This window comes from Eschrichtius robustus, chromosome X, assembly GCF_028021215.1.
Source record: "Eschrichtius robustus isolate mEscRob2 chromosome X, mEscRob2.pri, whole genome shotgun sequence".
Taxonomy (NCBI): domain Eukaryota; kingdom Metazoa; phylum Chordata; class Mammalia; order Artiodactyla; family Eschrichtiidae; genus Eschrichtius; species Eschrichtius robustus.
The window spans coordinates 131,887,740-131,907,850 of record NC_090845.1 but is presented as its reverse complement, the minus strand read 5'-3'; the positions used below and the strand labels follow the sequence as shown (position 1 = coordinate 131,907,850).

At 44.4% G+C, this 20,111-nt stretch overlaps 1 protein-coding gene across 2 annotated transcripts in view; it reads right to left on the bottom strand.

Moving 5' to 3' along the window:
* The window catches only part of MTM1 (myotubularin 1), a 104,314-nt gene that overhangs the window by 39,235 nt on the left and 44,968 nt on the right, over positions 1–20,111 (bottom strand). For both annotated transcript variants that reach the window (XM_068532983.1, XM_068532982.1), the window contains exon 6: positions 17,316–17,417. In XM_068532983.1, the coding sequence (XP_068389084.1) occupies positions 17,316–17,417 (102 nt within the window). The remainder of the gene's footprint in view (positions 1–17,315; positions 17,418–20,111) is intronic.

Genomic DNA, 20,111 nt, shown 5'->3' with positions numbered 1-20,111 from the left:
TGGTGGCCTTTTAAGAAGAAAGAATAAAATTGTTCACTCAGAGGCCAGATGAAGCTTTCTCTCCAGAAAAACCATCAAGTGTATTAATGCCCAGAGTGTCCTCTGACTTGCCAGCAGCATTTTCAATGTAACTTTCTATTTCTCAATCACGAATAAAGCAACTCCTTCTTTGCTTCAAATATCTATCCTCTGGCGTCTTACATTAAAATTACCAGTAAGTGTAATCTAAGTATACAAAACTGTTATCATCAGAAGATAAAGTTCTATAGCCCAAACCAAAATTATCCCCATGATTTCTTTAATGTCTGAAAACAAGTCATATAAAAGAATTGTCATTAATATGGGAATGATAGTGTCCTCAAGGTAGCGACCTACCAGGTGGCCTTTCTCATGAAATCAGTCTGCAGTGACACTGAGTGATGTCCAGATATATAGGACGAGTGCATGACTGGCATCCTTTACCCGGGAAACGCGCCTATGGGAACTCTATGACGGACAGAGCTTCCAGGAGACTCTTGATGCTAAGAGCCAGACTTGGACCTCAAATATTTCAGGCAAGTTTATGAATCAAATAACAGCCAGATATTTCTTGCCATGAAATACATACCAACACATCTAACATTGAACTGGAGCTTAAGGTGGAAAAGGCCAGGTGCTCAAACCAGTATTTTAATCATCCAAATAAATCAGCTTACAGTTACAAGAAAACATTTTTTTAAAAAAGCATTACTTGTTAGTTTTTAAAGGAAAACACAATGTAAACACTAAGTTGTCATTAACTCCTTGGCTCTATTGAAGCAAGCGTTCTACCAGAACCAACACTGACAGTTTCTAAAGTTGAATGTACAGGACTTACTTCCCAGATATTTCAATTTTTTACCTTATTTCCCTTAAAGATTCAGATAAGAGAACAAAGCAAGACTTTTAAAACACAAGCTCTCAATAGACTAACATAAAGGTGGATTATTACAAAAAAATTAAAACTACTAAGCATTAAAGCAAGGACAACAGAACCCATTCATCTGTACCTCATTATTAAAAAGTACAAAATTCCCTACCAGTGGTTACTTGTTACAAGGCTAATTACAGCTCTTGCCTGGAAATTGTTAAAACCTAAAGTTAGCGGGTTACGTGTCTTGAGGTTTTTGGCTGTCCTTTATTTTCTTACAGACTCGCAGTTTTTAAGGCTTTGAGTCTTTTAGAACTTGATCCGCGGGTTGACGTTTTCCAGTTGTTCCTAACGACACCCCTGGGTCCGTTGGGACCCTGGTTGGGAAACACAAGTCCCACAGAGGGAACTGCTTCTAGAGACTCTCCCTCCTGAGGGCACGCAGGGAGTCAGGTTCGCCAAGTGGGTAATGACGTGCCCTTGGTGACCCCGTCCCCGCACCCATTGTGCTTCACGGCCTGTGCAGAACCCGAGGATTCAGTCCCAGCTCAGCAAAGCCTCGGGGCAGAGGACGGTTTGCCGAAGGTCAGCGTTCAGCGGGCACTTCCAGAAGCCCTCCTGGCTTTCTCCGGGGGCCTGGGCCCTGCCTCGCCTCTGCCTCGGGACCCTGGGGTGGGGGGCACTTCCCCAATGTGCCAGGCACTGCCTGTGCCCCAGCTCGCCCCGCTGAACCAGAACCTCCAGGGGGTGATGCCCTGATCCTCAAGGGCCATGGAATACTCCAGAACACGTGGGAATCTTGCCTGAGGGTTCTGTGTGGCCAAGCTTTGGGGGGCTGCTTTACTTTTTTAAAGTGATTTTGCAATAATTATAGATAAACGAGAAGTTGCAGAGAAAGGTACAGGGAAGGCCCATGCACCCTTCACCCAGCCTCCCCAATGGGAGCATCTTGCATAACCGGAGCCCAGCATCAAAGCTGGGAAACCGACATCAGGAAACAGACACACTCAAGTGCTCACCCCTGGCTTCAAGTGAGCAGGTCTTCCTTTATTTGGCTCTGTATGAATATTTGGGCATTTCACCAATTCAGATTCCTACTAGTCAAGAGATACCATGCATGGAGTGCATGGAGACTTGGGAGGGGAAAAAAAAAAAAAAAAAAAAAGCAATCGTGTGCATTTTTTCCAGGATTAAAAATAGCACAATGTAACATTTGAAAAATGTTAAAGGACAAAGTTGAGATGAAAATCTCCAATTTCACACTAGGGATAAAAACAGCTCTGACAAAGAGAATGTAACTTGTCTTTTTAACTTAGCTACATTTATCACTGTTATGTCTTGTGGGAGCAAACATCTGAAATGACAGCAAATTTTAGCTTTCACTTAATTAGCCCTTATTTTTAAATGGCACTTATATAAAGATGCACTGACTTGCTTTCAACATCTAGATTGGATTTATTCTTACTGAGTAGAATCTATAAATAATGAGTGATTCATGAGTTTCCTTCTTTGAGGAGGGAGAACTGTCTGTCACCGAATTAGGATTCCCTGATCTCACGACGGCCCCTCGTGGACAGCCTCTTCTCCCAAAGGCTTGTCAAAAGTGTCGTGTCTCAGAAATGGATGTTTGAGAGTCAGATTTATAGAAATTAAAGATCACTCAATAGGGAGACAGTTACAGAAGAAAACAATTCTCACAGTACTGAGGAAAATAAATTGATAAGCTATGTAGATGCAATAGTGCTTTCAAATGATACTGCCGCCACACAAAGGCATGGTCATCAGTGGACACGATTTACTACATCTCTGAAGACCTAGCCTTAAAAATGCAGGAAACTGGTCACTAACTCTTTCCTGATAGAATTTTGGAATGTTTGAACAGGAATCTAAGTGAGCATTTTTTTCTAATTTGATTCCTGAAATTGAAGACATTCGCCTTTTTCAAAGCTTCCATCTACCACTGAAGGAAGCAGCAATGTAAAATTATCTCATTTTCATCTTTTAGATTACACTTAAGAAACAAGACCCCTTCCTCTAAGAAAAATAACTCTTTCATTCAGGTTAGGAGAAAAAGTCTAAAATTTTAAGGAAGAACCATAGGAGGTGCTGAAACTTGGCAGAGTTTATAATTCTAAGTAACAGCTTCACGCTAGATAGGGATTTCAGCCTCTTTTCACACGACTTGACATAGTTAATTCATACAACTGCATCAGAAGTAATTTCATCCAAAAATCTGACAAAAGTCTCATAGGTCAAAAAGCAACTTGCACATGAATTACCATTGCTATTTTTGTTTGCATAAAGAATTCTCCTAGTCCTATTTCTACCACTTTCCCCGGAGAAAATGGCTTTAATATTCTTGAGTCACCCTTACCTTCATATATAAATGTACATATTCATTTTTTCAGGAAAGGACTACAAAAGGACATTTGAAATGTCATTTGAAAGCATTTTAGAAAAAGGACATTCTTTACTACTTGGCCACAATCATAATCATTTAAGGCTGACATTTCTCAGGGTTCATCCACTGCACCCCGATTCTCACTGTAATTCTCTCTCCCGGCAATTTTGGTCGCATCGATGAAAATGCCAATGATCACAGCCAGTCTACCAAATAAACCTCTCCCCAGGCCAGAACTCCAGGTCTTCGTAGCCACCGGCCCCCCAGATACCCATACCTGGCTGTCCCACAGACACCTGCAACTCAGCATAGCCAAAATGGAACTTGCCCTCTCTGCCTCACTCCCCTCCTATGTTCCCCATCTTGACCACTGGTCCCACCATCGACCTGTTTATCCACGCTGGGTTCTTCCCGCTTTATCATCCCATCCCCCCTCATAACTATAACCAGTCAATCAACAAAGGAATCTTTTTGAAACAGAAATCTAATCATGTCACTTTCCTGCCTAAACCCCTTTAACGGCTCCCCTCACCTTCAAATAAAAAACGAAGCTTCTTGGTGGGGCACATTAGGCTCTGCAAGCTTTGGCCCCGCCTTCCCCTCCAGTGCCATCTCTCCCTGCCACCCTCACACGGACACCAACTCCCGGACTCTAATCCGCACGTGGGGTCAGCCTGTGTGTGTCCAGCCCCTGGACACCTGCACATACTGTCCCAGCACGCTCATCTTTCAGGATAGGCCCCCTCTAGGAAGCCCTCCTCGACACCAACCCCCTGACTTTCCCCTCTCCTGACACCCTGTGTATCTGTATCTGTATCGTATGCATTTGTTCGTCCACATCACCCAGGAAAACTGTGCCCCCTGGGGACAGGGAGTGGTATCAGCTCCAGCCCCAGCGCGCGGCTGTAATGTAGGCATCGTCTAAACGTCTGCTGACCAAGACTAGGGATGAAAGGAATGAAAAAGAGAGGGAACAAAAAGGGGCTTGCCCTACCAGACATTACATCTTACAAAGCCTTGATAGTCACAAGACTGTTACTGGTGCATGAAGAGTGACTGATGCGTGAAATGAAACATTCAGAAATAAAACCAAATACAGAGAGGAATTTGGTGTGTGGTAAAGGCGGTATTTCAAACCAGTGGATTGGTCTTCAAATGATGTTGCAATAAAAGGGGGAGAAAGAGTTGGAGCCTCATCTTACAAGGCAACCCCGGATAAACTCCAAACTGCTCAAACATTTACATGTTTAAAAGGAAATTAAAGTATTAGAGGAACATGGGATAATTCTTTTATAACTCTGAGTGGGGAAGACCTTCCTACCTGGGATGTAAAACCCAGAAGCTATAAAAGAGAAGTGTGCAGAAAAGAGTTAACCTAGCAGGTCTGAGACTGCTGTCCTTACAGAGGCCTGTGGCATGGTTGGCCCCTGGCTGGCATCGGGGAACCTGGATTTTGGGAGAGTGCCCACCACTCCTTAACTGATAAGAGTTTAAGTTTACGGCACCTAAAATGTTTATACCAACAACGTGCTTTAAGTCGAACCCCTGCCTTCCTTCTGGGGCTCTGGAAGTTTGGTATGTGCTAGGCAGAGGGTGTCCACGTGACCAGCCCCCCCTGGTTGGTAACATTTCCCATGGGTTGTCACAACTTGCTACTATAGGATTTAAGTGTGTCCTGGCTTCCCCCCAACATCGCCCCACGCACCTTTTCCTTTTGCTGCTTTTGCTCTGTATCCCTTTGCTGTATTAAATCATACTTGTGAGTATGACTATATGTTGAGTCCTGTGAATTCTCCTAAGGAATCTGAACTTGGGAGTGGGCTTAGGGACCCCCATCTCTCTCTCACACACACACACACACACGCACGCACACACACACACACACAAAATCGATAAATTCTACCAAATAAGTATTTTTAAAATTCTCCACAGCAAAAGCCCCCATAAGAAAAGTCAAAAGATAAATGGGAAAAATACTTACAACTCATAAAGAGTTCCTACAACTAACAACAACAAAAAAGACCAAAATCCCAAAAGAAAATGGGCAGAAGACAAAGAGAATGAAGAAACAGAAATACAAATAGCTCAAACCAAAAGATAATCAATTTCACTCAAATAGGATAAATACAAAATAAAACTAGGAATCTACATTTTCACCTATTAGATTAGCAAAGATCAAAAAATTAGAAAGTATACTGGACTGGTGTGGTAGGCAGAATAACGGTCCCCCAAAGATGTCCATGTCCTAATCCCTGGGACCTGTGTTATGTTATCCTACACAGCAAAGAGGAATTAGGTTGCAGGTGGAATTAAGATTTCTAATCGGCTGACTTTAAGATAGGCTCTGAAGACGGAGGGAGAGGCCATGAGCCAAGGAACGCGGTGGCTTCTAAAAGCTGAAAAATGGGTCTCACGGGCTAAAATCAAGAGCCTCCAGAAGGAACACAGCCACGCTGAGACCCTGATTTTAGCCCGTGAGACCCATTTTGGATTTCTGAACTCCAGAACTGTAAGATGACAGACTCATGTTTTTAGAAGTCACTACGTTTGTGATAATTTGTTACAGCAGCTATAGGAAACTAAGACAGCTGGAGAGGATGTCTGGAAACAGGCACTCTGACACACTGCATGTGGGAGTGAAAGCCAGTACCTCTTCTGTAAAGGGGAACTTGGCAATATCAGTAATTCCACTTCTAAGAATTTATCGTACAACATACATGAACACGTACAAAATGATGTTTATGCTAGGTTATCCATTGCAGTAGTTTGTGTAATAGCAAATGATTGGAAATGATGTCAATATCCATCAACAGAGGATTAAATAAAGTATGATACAGTCAACAGAATATTGTGCAGTCATTCACAGAGTGAAGAAGCCCATTTGGTAGGCAATATGTGTTGGTAGAGTTAAAAAGCAAGGTATGGAAGAGCATATGTAGCATGCTCCATTAGGGTCCAAGGAGGAAGGAATATAGATAACAACTTGCCTGCATATGCCTAAATATCACTAGTTGCCTGTGAGGAGGGGAATGGCATGGCTGAAGGGTGCTGGGAGGGAGTTATTTTTACTGTTGGGCCTACTACAATATAACAAGATACCACAGACTGTGTGGCTTAGAACAATAAACTATTTCTCACAGTTCTGGAGGCTGAGAAGTCTGAGGTCAAGGAGCCGGCATGGTCTGGTTCTGGTGAGATCCGCTTCCTAGACGGCCTTCGTGCTGTACCTCACGTGGTGGAGAGTGCGAGTTCTGGTGCCTTCCTCTTCTTTTAAGGGCACTAATCCCATCGTGGGGCTCCACCCCCATGACCACATCTAAAGCTAATCACCTCCCAAAGGCCCCACCTCCAAATACCATCGCACTGAGGGTTAGAGCTTCAGCACATGACTTTGGGGGGGACACAAACATTCAGTCCTTTTACCCTTCCCGACTTTTCAATCACGGGCATACGTTAGCCATTTTTGAAAAGTTTAAAGTATTGGGTTGGCCAAAAAGTTCGTCCAGCTTTTTCCGTAAGATGGAAAGGCTGTTTGGAGAAAACCGGATGAACTTTTTGGCCAACCCAATAAATGCTTGCTGCATAAATGCCCGAGTTTCTAAACAGCAGAATATTCTTATTGGTCACTTGGTTGCTGCTAGCTCCTATTCATTCACTCTACTGCCATTAGTAGATTTCACTTAACAAACATTTACTGAGGGCCCACTTACGAACAAGGTATTAAGCAGAGAAAAAGATAGGACACCACCACTGTCTTCAAGGAGTTAGAAATCCTCCGAAGGAAAGAGATGAGGAGAGCGCAACTACTGCTCACGTAAAGAGGAGAACGGTAAGTGCCGTGAGAGGTACAGATAAAGTGCCATGGGGCGCCAGGGGATGCCAGGGTTACTTCTGGACAGATGGGCCTGGAGGAGTGGTGATGGCACGTGAGCTCCCCTGGAAGGGTAAGACAACTTTGGACAGGGTAACGACGACGATGGCAAAAAAAGTCACAAATGGGAGCCAAACTCAGAAAACACGTGGCCATCAGCAAACACCTCGGTCTGGCAGCCAGAGCATAGACAGGTAGAAAACCAGGAGACCATGGAGAGATGCAGCCCCACAGTGGAGGAGACAGAGGTCTGCGTTTACACTGACAGGGAGGGAGGAATGGCTGAAGTTTCGGAGGCGAAGGGATGAGAGAAGCTGAGCTGCATCCCAGGGACAGCGACCTGACAGGAGGCACGTGTAGAAGTGGGTTGGATCGGAAACAGAACAGAAGTAGGAAAACCAGCAAAAGCACCATCCCCACAGTTTAGAAAAGAAGAGACGGAAACCTGAACTAAGTTGGGCTGGGGAGGAAGAATCCCCTGGATTCAGTAAATGTTATGGAAAAGGGAAATCTCACAACGACCTTGATTTTGGAGGAGGAGGAAGAGGTGGAGAAAGCAGTGACAGCACTAGAGAAACTGGGAGCTCAAAGGAGGCTTGAGGGAAAGATGAGAGATTAATTTTAAACAAAGGTTTAGGCATCAGTTGAAGTTATGGAGCAGCTAATGGGAAACATGAAGCTAAGAAGGCAATGCTGGTCAAAGTGAGAGAAATACAGCTGAGGGGATGGCACGGAGCAAGGAGGAGGGGAAGGATGGACTTCTCTAGAAAACCCATATTTAGATGACAGAAGGAAGCCGAGGAACTAGAAAAGAAAAGGAAGCCCAGGAGATCAAGACCTCAGAAGCAACAGGACAGGTAGGTGGCCGGCAGGATGATGGTCTAGTTCCTCTAATTGAGACTTCTGCCGACAACATCTAAAACCGCTGGATAAAACAGAAACCCTTTTTAAAAATGCATTTATGAGTCAACTAGGGAAGAAGAAACACTCAGAAGCCCAAGCCAAACTGCGAACAGAACAGAGAGCAAGAGGAGCACGCCGGCTTTCCCCCCAGGGCAGGACCGGTTTTCCTGGCCTCTTGGGCTCTAGGAGAGAGGACGTAACACCCCGGGCCTGCCCCAAGATGCCAAGATGGGTGTCAAACTGGAAACTTCCTTCAATAACACTGCGCCCTCAGGGTGAGGACGAACAGGAAACAAGCACCTGAGACTCCGAGGAAACTTACCTGTCTAGACGATCCGTGCTGAGTAATGGAGCCTGCAGCACAAGGCAGCCAAAACTCGTAAAGCTTGGATGGTCCGAAAAACATCAAGCAGAGAAGTTAATCTGTGACTGTCCCAGGTTGGGCGCGCCCCCCAAATGCCTGGCAGAAGAAAACGTAAAACTGCCTTCAATCCCAGCCTCGGAGTCTTCCCATACATAGATAAAGGTCCAAGGAATGAGTCCACAGGCAAAATCATCACAAAATAGCCCAAGAAACTGGGCCCCGTGAGCCAGCAGATAAGACGGCAGCAGGCCAGGCCCGGCTGAAGAGAGAGGGGGTAAAGGAAGTAGAAGACATAGCAGCCCCGAGACAAAGGGCTGCTCTGAAGATCCTGACTCTGGGCATTTGATGGGCATTTTATAAACATTCTCTTGCAGCTACTCAATATTTTTTAAAAACCTTTGAATGCTGGTGCAGTGGAAGAGGCCAAGTCCTCCCAAGTAGCAGGGCGGGCAGTGGGGCAACAAGGTAGGACGTGCGGGCGGGCCGTGAGCGCTGCGCTTGTGGGCATGGAAGGCAGCGCGAGGGGTGGTCCAGCCGGGACCACGGTCCCTAGAGATGGGTGCGGGGAGGACGGTCGGCACGTCCCGAGGCCGGGGGGAGAGGGCAGCGGAGAGAGAGCCACACAAAAAGAACCGAGGGCCAAGTCTTGGAGGAGGCACGAAGGGAGGAGATTTAAAAGCATGATTAGACCCTCAATTAGCCAAGTTTACCGTTTATTCTAGAAAAAAAAGGAAACGGAGAACGAAGCCACACTTCAGTCTCAGGCCGCATCCAGGCAGAGAAGTGTGGCTTCTCGTTCAATTCCCAGCTGAAAATGAGCTTTTTGCTTTTAGCTATTAATTCTGTAATCGGCCTAGAAGGTAAGAGTCTGTTCCATTTCAGTCTGGTTTACAATCTCAAAGCAACTTATAAAAATGTCCCCGCCTTCTGAACTGAAAACCGAAGGCACAGGAAAAAGCACCCTATGCCGTTCATTTTCTCTTCATAGGGTCATTTATACGCCTCATTCAAATGGTCAGAAAAGATGCACAGCCCCATAGCCCAGTGTAGTAACCTTTATGGAATTACTTCTGTAGGCAAGCGCCATGGGAGTAGAGCCAGAGAGGGCACAAGGGGAAACGGCACTGCTTATGCCACACGGCAGGGCGTGACGGGGTTCAGTGAAGCCCGGGAAGAAGGGAAGGGCCCTGCTCGCCGGTCGCCACAGAAAGGCCTTGCGAGCCTGTGGCTTCTCTCGAGATTAGAGCCAGCGGGTCTTCTCTCCCGTGTCCATCTCCTCCGCCCATAAGACGGTCAAATTTATCAAAACAAACAAATACCAGAAAACTTTGAAACTCTATGACTGCCGATTAGCTCACAGAATAACAAAAAGTAGGAAACACTGCAATGCGGAAGAGCTGAATCCCGAGAGAGCTACGTTACTCCGTACGCAGAGTCACCGGTGGAAAGAGAAGAAAGGGAAAACAATTCCTGAAGAATTCTGTGTGTTACATAGCATCGCTGCCCGTGTTTCCCACTTCTACTTAAGATGCTTTCTGGGTTTAATGCTCTGAAACTGCAGACTTTCCACTAATCCTTTAGCAACGTACAGGCAATGGTTTGTTAATAAGAATACGGACCATTATCTGTAGAGCATCTTTCTTTTAAAGGGCTCAAGGTGTCCCACATATGATCACAATTACTTTACTCACATTCTTGGGAAGACTGGGTTGTGGTAATCATCCTTACTCTCTGCACCTGCTGGGAAAAATGGGGCGCTAAGAACAGAAGCGCTGACATTTATTGGGCACTTACTGCGTGCCACGCACTTTGGTGAGCACTTTCCGTTTAATCCTCACAAAACCCCTGTGAAGCAGAGAGTGTTATTATCCCCATTACAAATGAGAATGCTGAAGCACAGAAAGATTACATGATTTTCAAAGTCGCCGAGCAGGGTCTGGGCCGCCGGGAGCCTGGCAGCCAGGTCTCCGGCTCCGTTTCTTCAAGCGCTACGTTTCCCTTATGTGAGTCTACAGGCCATGAGTTTAGTCATACACTCAAGCCCTTCACTTAAACAAAAGTCAAGAAAATCCACGCAGGCCTATAGCTGTAAAGATAGATTTAAGTGGCTGTATTGGTGCCTAAATTAACTTAAAATGCATTTTATTCTACATATTCTACCATTATCTAAAAGACTGTTCATCAAACTTTCTAGACTGTGATTAACAGAAAGCCATACACTTTACACCATGACCCAGACACACACATACACATACACACACATACACACACACACACACACACACGGATAACCGAAAGAAATCTTTCATGAAACCACACTTATCTATATTATGTGTTATGCTCTTAATGTTTTCTATTTCATTAAAAAATGCTGGTTACAACCTAGTCAACTGATTTCACGACTCAATAATACAATGGGATTCAGAGTTTAAAAAAAAAAACTCCCATCTAAAATTTGAATTATCTCTGACTATCCCATCTGAGTAAAGACTGAGCAAAAACAGTAAAGGAAATCAATGAAAGAGGAACTTTGGCATTGAACATACCACTCCAACAATTAAACTCTTTATTTTTCTGTAGCGCTATCAGGCTCTGTTCATATGTACACAATTTTTGTTCCTGCTTTTAAAAAAAAATTACCATCATATCAGAGGCATTGCCACATTTCTTATCATAAAAATGTAGCATTTACTTAGTATTGAGTTACAATGCAGTTGAGAAAATGGCATACAATTTCTACTGTTTGAAAAGCAAAGCAAAAATAAAACAAGAAAATAAATGCTTTGGTGGAAATAGAAAATGTAATCTAAATAATTTTCAAGTCTTAATGGATTGACATAATATAGAAACAATCAAGGTAATGGTTTGGGGTCCACTGTGTGTGGCTAAGTTTAGTTCACGTTCAGTTCAAAGTTTAAGTCTCCAACTGAACACACTGAGTGGTGAAAATACTAACGGGGAAGGAGGCAAGAGAGCCGGGGCTGGTGCGAAAGAAAAAAGCTCACTCACACACCGCTCACCCCATGGCTGGATTTAGAACCCAGCTCTCTTGGCCTCCAGACACCATTTCAGGAGGCAACAGCAAGTTTACTTCTGGCTTCCAATGCCAATAACAATCACTGAGATAATCTGCAGCTGCTCTAACAGTTTCAATAATATTAACAAAGTGATATTTTTCAAGCAGGGGCCCTCTGTATTGTTGAACGCAATCAGGCTTAGATTACGCTTCCAGGAAATCCCTTTCTGGCACACTCTCGCGTTCCCCACAGTGGCAGTTTGGAAACTTTTCTTCCCCTCCTGTCTCAGAGGAATAATTGTCCCTTCTCCTTTCCCAAACTGCCCTACAAATTGGCCTTAATCCCATCCCCCTCTGCCTTCCCCAGGATCCCGCTCAGGAAAGGAACCCTTCTCTCTCTTGCCCACAAATCTTCATTCACCTTTTTCGGATTCTCAGGGAAACACGTCTTCCCTCAACCTGGCCGCTACCACTATTTTTGTTTTTAAATACCACCTACTCTCTCTTTAAACCTCTACCAACTGGCTCTGGTCCCCTCTACCCAGACCGTCCTCTGTGATTCAAAAAAGTTCAATAAGTGTATGCCAGGCACTGAACTCGGCGCTGGGCAACAAGATGAGGAAAGAAGGTCCCAGCTTCAAGCAGTCCGCAGCTAGCGCGTCCAGCCCCCAAGGAACTCGTAATCATCGAATGTAAAGGACTCTTCCTGAGCCTCTTCTCTGTCCCCGCAGCCTCACACACCCATCACTACCTTCTCAGGCCTCCGTCTGCCTTCGGCCTCTGCAGACCCCACCCTGCAGGCTCTCCCCTCACCTCTCTAACCATCCTCATTCACCTTGCTGGCTCCTCTGTTACACACCAGGGCTCCTCACCTGGGACCCACAGGTGAGCTTCCGAGGGGCTGCGAGTCCCCTCAAATTGTATGTCAAGTTTTGTACATAGCACATCTTTCAGGGGGTGAGACACCCTAATTTACACCGTATCGCCAAAGGAATCCATGACTCTAAACAGATTGAGAACCACGCTTCTAGATCTACACCTCTGAACTCTCTTCTGAGGGGCAGGCCCGCGATTGCTGCCGGAAATTCTGTCAAAAGATGCCAACTGCCCTGCAAACAAAACAGAACTCCCCATTCCTCCCTCCTCGCCCCCTCTTCCACCTGCTTCCCCAAACGAAAGCCTTTTCTCACTTCCCTGCTCTGTCATCACTCGGGCCGCAGACCTCAGAAGGAAGGATGATTCAGCCTTCTCCCTGTTCTCCGGGATCAAACTACCGCCCAAGCGTGTGGCCTCCGCCCGCATCACCACCACCGTCTCGCCTGGCCCTCCCTCTGACTCCCCTCCCAGCTTCATGAGCTCTCCTCTCCTATCTGTTCTTCGTGACGTTGTATTCAGTCCCATCACTTACTTCAAAACCTTCAGTAAGTCTCTGCTACTTCCCAGGGTACAAGCGCCTGACTCCGGCAGGGCCGTCCACCAGACGCGCCCAGCTTTCCTCCTCCCCGCCACACTCCAGCCAAACATCCCTGGCGACGCTCGTAAGCTCTCAACACTTCCAGCTTTCTCTCCCTTATGCTGAGGGTCAGGGTCTTATCTCTGCCTGAAATGCCACCTCCTCCGCCATCCTTGCCCACTGGCAACGATGACCATCCTTCCAAGGCCCAACACAAATACTATCGATTCCATGCAAGCTCTTCCAGTCTAGGCTGGACCTGTTCCCTTCCCCCTGGGACTCCCCAGAAGGCTTCCTCGGCCTTTCTCTTACAGCACTGAATATCAACCGCCCTATATCGGAACCATACACATCTGTCATATCACTTCTGTCACATCCCCAAATGGGAGCAGGTATCATTCATCCTACTACGACTTCTCATCTGCCTTCATGGCTCCCCAACACCACCCAACACACTACTCTGAAATGAACCTAACTGATGAAATAGCTGCACACACTGAATGGAATAGCAGGGGCTAATATTCCAAGAGCCATGTCACTAGCTGATCTGTTTTTATCTGTATCTTGTATTGTTTTGGTGACTAGTTTTTTTTTTTTTTTTTTTTAAGATGACTTTTACTGGTTAAAACTTTGAGAATGTAATTTTCCAAAACTTTGTATGAGCAATTCAGTTCCCATTTTTTTTCTCCAGTTTTTCACTTTACTGACTTCCTAAAGAAAAAAGTAGGGATTCCTAGCACAGACACGAAAAATAAGGCAAAGCACCATAGACTTGAGAAATCAAACCCTCTGTGGACCACTCCAATGACAGCAACCCAGAATCCTATGCTCTGGTACTAGATCCACAATATCCAGAAATCCAGCCCATCTGTTTCCATAGAATGGATTTTTCCTTCACTTTCTACTAAACCTGTGTTCAATAAAAAAGCCATCATTATACAACTGCCATGCAGAAGTCATTATGCTGAGGTTAGAGAGATAAAGCCTGATCCCTGCCTTGATAAGCTTACAGTATAGGAGGGGGATGGGTAATTACTACATAATTATGACATAAGGCAGACTGAGGGAGATAAGTGCTCTAGTAGAGGGACCTGCAAAGTCTAACAGGTTGAGAGGTAAGATGAACTCCCACCAGGGAACGCACATGGCATGGGAAAGGACCTAGGACTGAGCAAGATGGTGGATAGGCTCTAAAGAGATGAGGGGACCGCAGGTAAAGGGGACAGGGAAACCAAAGTTTCCCTGAGTTGAGAAAGTGCTATGCATACCAGAGAAGCACAGGGTGGGCCTGTGTGGTTGGAGTCTAGGGTATAAGCCATGGGAAGTCACTGAGAATTTTTTGTGTGTGGAGAGTGGGACATAGAGTGATATGATCATACCTAAAAAAAAAAAAAAAAAAAGACAACAGCATTGTGTAGCATAAGTTGGAAGGGAAGGAAACTGAATGAAGGGAAGTGAGTTGGGAAAGCACAGGTAGAAATGGGAAGAAGTATTTGAGAGTTACTAATAAGCAAAACCTATGGGATTTGGAACTGATGCGGCTATAGGAGAAGTAAGGCAGGGGAATGAGAAAGTTGACTTCGTACATAAGACACAAGGTTGTAATGTAAAGCACAGGGAATATAACCAATATTTTATAATAATAACTTTAAATGGAGTATAATGTGTAAAAATACTGAATCACTATGTTGTACACCTGAAACTAATATAACATTGTAAATCAACTATACTTCAATAAAATAAATAAATTTTATGCCTCATTGGGGTGGGGAATTGACTTCAAGTTCTCGAATCTGAGCAACTGAGGATCATCCAAATGTCAGGGCTAGATTTAGAAATCACCCATACAGCAATGACAGCTTAAGCTATGGATTAAATGAAATAATCAAGTCAAAGTGAGTAACATGAGAAGAGGGCTGACAGGGAACCACCACCAAGATGTCTACCTTTAAGGAAAAGACAGAGGCAGTGGAGACTGGGAAGGAACAGTCAAGATGGTACAGAAACACAGAAACCAAGACTTTCAAGAAGAGGGTGGTCAAAATTATTGAATGCTGGGGGGAGATCAAACCGAATGAAGATTGAAGTGAGTCACTAGATTTGGCCAGTAAGAGGTCTGAGTTCCAAGAAGGTACTTGCGATAAAACTGGATACTAGAATGGGCTGGAGGAATGAGTGAACCGGAGATGTGGACAGCCTAGAATATTCTTTCCAGAAGTCTGGATTGAAGTGAGAGATGGGACAGTAGTTTAGAGGAAAGCTGGTCCAACACGTGACCTCTTTTTAGGGGAGTAAACTCTCAAGGAGACAGAAGATACCAGAGAAAGGGGATGACTGATGGAGCAAGATTGTGTAGGAGACAGACTGGGGCCTCAGCTCGAAGGAGGTTTGAAGAAACCTGCTACGTGGGGCTTCGTTGGTGGCGCAGTGGTTAAGAATCTGCCTGCCAATGCAGGGGACACGGGTTCAAGCCCTGGTCCGGGAGGATCCCACATGCCATGGAGTACCTAAGCCCGTGCGCCGCAACTACTGAGCCTGTGCTCTAGAGCCCGCGAGCCACAACTACTGAAGCCTACAGGCCTAGAGCCCGTGCTCCACAACAAGAGAAGCCACCGCAATGAGAAACCTGTGCACTGCAATGAAGAGTAGCCCCCGCTCGCTGCAACTAGAGAAAGCCCACGCACAACAACGAAGACCCAACGCAGCCAAAAATAAATAAATAAATAAACAAACCCTGATCTGTGAACCATCTTTAAATCTCTGATCATTTAAGGCCAGATATGCAAAACCCAAGACATAACCCATTCCCTCACTGAATTTTCGTGGATTAGATGTACATTCTCACTTTCATGGTAATTCTGAGGATGTGTTCCCATTAAACTCTTTTTATCCTAATAGTTTAAAATTTTTAATATTGAAATATCTTTTAAATCACATATTTAATCAAAAACTGAGAAAAGGCTAAGAATGTATTCAACTCTATGATATCATTGCATTTCCTGGAAGCATCACATTTGAATCTACAATCAACACATGACCCATGACTAGTACTCCAGATCCTTCTAGACCACCACGGTCTTTGTGTAATTGTCCTTTCCATCAACCATGAATTTCCTTTGACGGAAACAACTGCTGATGAAATTTGGGAAGAGAGAAGCCTTGTCTTGCTAGAAAAAAATTCAGGCCCTCATTGCCCCAAAATAAATAAATAAATAAATAAACAGGTAGATAGACAGATAGATAAATAAAAGACAGGCATAGGAAGAAGAGCTCCATTACAAAGCAGCTCTTCTATTTAATTTTCTCTTTCATCACCTTCAGTCTAGCTGGAGGCATATTTACTCCATACTTAAAATAACGGCATACGTTTATTTATTTATTTATTTAAAGAATTATCTTTAAAGAATTATTCCCCTGCTCTCCCCTTAGCAGATGTCTGCTTCCACATTTGTTTAAAGTCAAGCAGAGAGTCTGTGATAAACCATAATGGAAGAGAATACGAAAAAGAATATATATATATATGTATAGTTGAGTCACTTCGTTGTACGGCAGAAATTAACACAGCACTATGAACCAACTATACTTCAATAAAATTTTAAAACAACAATTTGGGGAAAATGCTAAGAACACTATCAAAAATAAAATCAATAAATCTTTTGAAATTTACATTTCAAAAAAAAACCAAAAAAACAAAGTCAAGCAGAGGAGAAGGATGGGGTAAGAGGACAGAAAAAAAGGTGGCAAGATCAAGGCAGAATATGAAGAAAGATGGTTTGAAGAGCAAGACGCGTGGAAAGCTTTATTTCAGTCCCGTGGTAAAACAAAGTGAGATTACTCAGTCTACTAAATAGGAAGGAAAAGTTCTAGGTATACACAGCCCAAAACTTGCTATGGACTAAGTCATAGGTTGTAAGTAATTAAATGCATAACAAGTCTGTCCTGCCAAATATATAGTAAATGCTATCAAATGGCATTTAAAGTGTCATTCCTTAAAAATAAATAAATAAACCTCCCCTGTCCAGTGATGGCCTGCAGCACCTAAGCCACGAATCTGCGTTTGAGAAGCACATTGGCTTAAATGGCACTTAGGCTCACTCTTGGTTCCCAAGTAGGGGGCGACGAGCTCTGGGATGTGACGTCACAGTGCTACACTGACATGCTTGTGGTCACCTCGCCACCTTCTGCCTCTGGAAGAGGGCTGGCCCAGGTGGAGGGCAGGCTCGGGGCTGGCAGGAGTCACCTGGGCTGAGCCACCCCAGACAGACTGGCAGAGGAGAGGCCCGCTCCCTCGGGGAACGGGTCAACCTTCTGTAATAAACAGCCTCGTACACACATCACACTGGGGAGTGCAGCACAGAGAGGAAGGAGGGGACACCCAGAAACCCTCTGATGCCACCGAGGAGAACCCTGGAATTTACCAGACTGTGGGCCAGGGGGAAGGCATATCTCGTGAGGATCTCAAACATATCTCTTCTGCTGTGGCCCTCCTGTTTCAGCGCGAACCTCAGGTTTCTCATGTCCTGGGGGCAGAAGAGAAACGTGCCAGTTCAGTCTGCAAATCGAGTCACATCTGTTAGCAAAAAACCTTCTATTCAGGTAGAAGATCGACTTACCTGAATGGGCAATAAATCTAGACTACTAAGAAAATTACTTTGTTTTGGACAATATTTTGAAACATCCGGTTTAAGAACACCTGAAAATATTCCCATCATAGTCATGATTGTCAAGACAAGACAACTCGTGTTAAAGCGAAGACAGAGCTAAAGTTCACTTGATAGAAAAATCAAACCCTGCCTTGAGCATCACGTCTGTGTCTGTCTACTCTGACTGGTTTCCGAGGTATTTTAATTATAAAACGGTATTTTATTCTTAGGACTTTTCAAATGTGTATCTGCCATAAAATATCATTTCAGAATTGTCAAACATGTCATTAAAATACAGAAGCTCTCTCCCTCTCCCCTCATGCTTTTAACTTTAAAGTCTCCCTTTTAAAAATTAGGAAATGACTGGCATTTTAAGCTCTAATACAAGTAATGTAATACATTTTTTACTAAACAATTTTACTTTCACAGACTTCTATAAAGACCACATTAAGGTGCCCCACGGGAGGAGTGACTATGCTTCTAGGAACTAAGAATTAATGCTCAAAACCAGACTTTAAGGATAGTTTCCAATACTTATCTCTTTAAGAAGCAGGAAAACCTTCTTTTAAACTGAATTCAAATAAAATAAGCTCCCTTAAATATCAATTTGTATTACACAGCAAAAGATATAACATTCTAACTTATTTTCGAAGCTGGCAGTTTTTGAGGTTGTCTCTTAAGTCACTCATGGTGCTGTGGCTGAGTGATGGCTGTTACCTTCTGCACTGCACTTTCAACACCTCAGGAGTGGGACAGATCCAGCCCCTGCCCTCTCGGATGTCACCATCTTCATATTTTTCCAAGTGCTTTTTCATTTGTTATCTCAACAGCATTCTTGAAGCTTCCTAAGTCTTCAACATGTAGGAGCAGCAAAGGCCTTGCCATACACATCCCAAAATGCAAAGGGGAGTGAAGGGAGTGTAAGGCAACAGGCTCTCAGACCCCTCATCAACGACCCAAAACCGATCTCTCTGCATACAGATGGCATCTACTGGGCCTCGCCAGCGCCAGGATTCCATGCTTTCTTTTTTAAAAGCACGTAACTTAATAACATCCAAAAACTGATTCACCACATGTTCCAAGAACACTGGGATACCAGTTGTTGTCTCATGATGCAAAGCACTAGTCAAGTAGAAGGGAAAAAAATCATTTCAATCAGAAGACGTGCTTTCAAGGGATTTGCAACGAACCCCGAGTACAGCACCGGCTAGCTGAGTATCCCCAAGGCTCACAGACGTACGAAGGATTTTCTTCCGACCAGCCTTGGTTCCGATGATAACTCTGTAACATCATGCTCTTAACCACTCAACCAGAAACTAGACCACTTCTAGATAAATATTTATCCTGGTCCATCAGTGATTCAAACCACTACTTTCGATGTGCCAAAGTACAAGTGATTGAAGCGACTTCGTGTGGCCATCTGATTCAGATGTAATCAAAGGACAGAAAGAATCACTACCTTGTCTTGCCAACAAGAAAAATGCAGTGGAAAAGGCAAATGACTCACAGGTGGCAGATCACCAAATCTGTAACAGAAATATGAGCATATACGGAGGCGTAAGTTGCACCTGGTCTCCTAGAGCCTGACCCGTCAGGGAAGGACACCTGGGAAAGAGCCTCTTGGTAGAAGAATCTCGCAGTCAGACCCCTGGCGTTTAGCAATTGGGGCACTGGGCGCTGAGCCAAGCCTCGTGATAACAAATGAGTAAACACACCCCTGTTGCAACAGCCTGGGTGGGATGGTTTGGCTCTGCCTTTTTTTTTTTTTTTTAAGCTCTGAGTTGTCAGCAGGGGATGGCATGGGGCCTGGCGGGTAAGAATTCATATATTCGGAGCTACCTTCTCCTCGGTCGCTAGATGACAACCACTGGGACTTCTATCCATCATGTGCAAGTTGCCACTGGCAAGCAGAAATCCCCATGTACGGACCTGGTGGAGCCAAATTTGTAGGGGTTCTACGTTCTTGTTTCGGTGAAGCAGCACAGTTGTACTGTGGTTACTGCCTGCAGATGAAAGGGGACCTACGGGAGACAGGAGGCGAGTCTCTGTCCCACTGCAGCAGATTCTCTTTCTGTCACCTTCAGGTCTGTTCCTGAGAAAACGGAATTCGACTCTCAACATCCGTGTTTCCAGGGAGATAACTGAGTTAAAAGGTTGTGCTACAACACTGTTCTAGGCCATTCATTGTCTTTGGGCTTGACATTAATTCCAAGAAACATACATATGCAACATTTGAGAATTATGCCTGCCCAGCTGTTCCCAAGACCTTTGTTCTTAGAGTAAACAGTCAAAGGGTAAGAGTGTGCTTTGTGTTATTAATTTGGGGGGATTAACATTTAAATACAAGTTTTTCCCATTGATAAGGCAACAAATAGGATTTTTTTCCACTTGCTTAGAATGAAAGTCACTTTGAAATCATCAGAACCTCCTTTTCCCTGGAGTGCTGTAATATAACACTCTCCTCCCATGGGTTCTTTTATGCAAAATGCAAAACCTTCCTTAAAAGTAAATCCCCACATTTCGAGGCCCAAAAGGGTAGACAGTAGCTGGGATTATAGATAAGGCATTAAG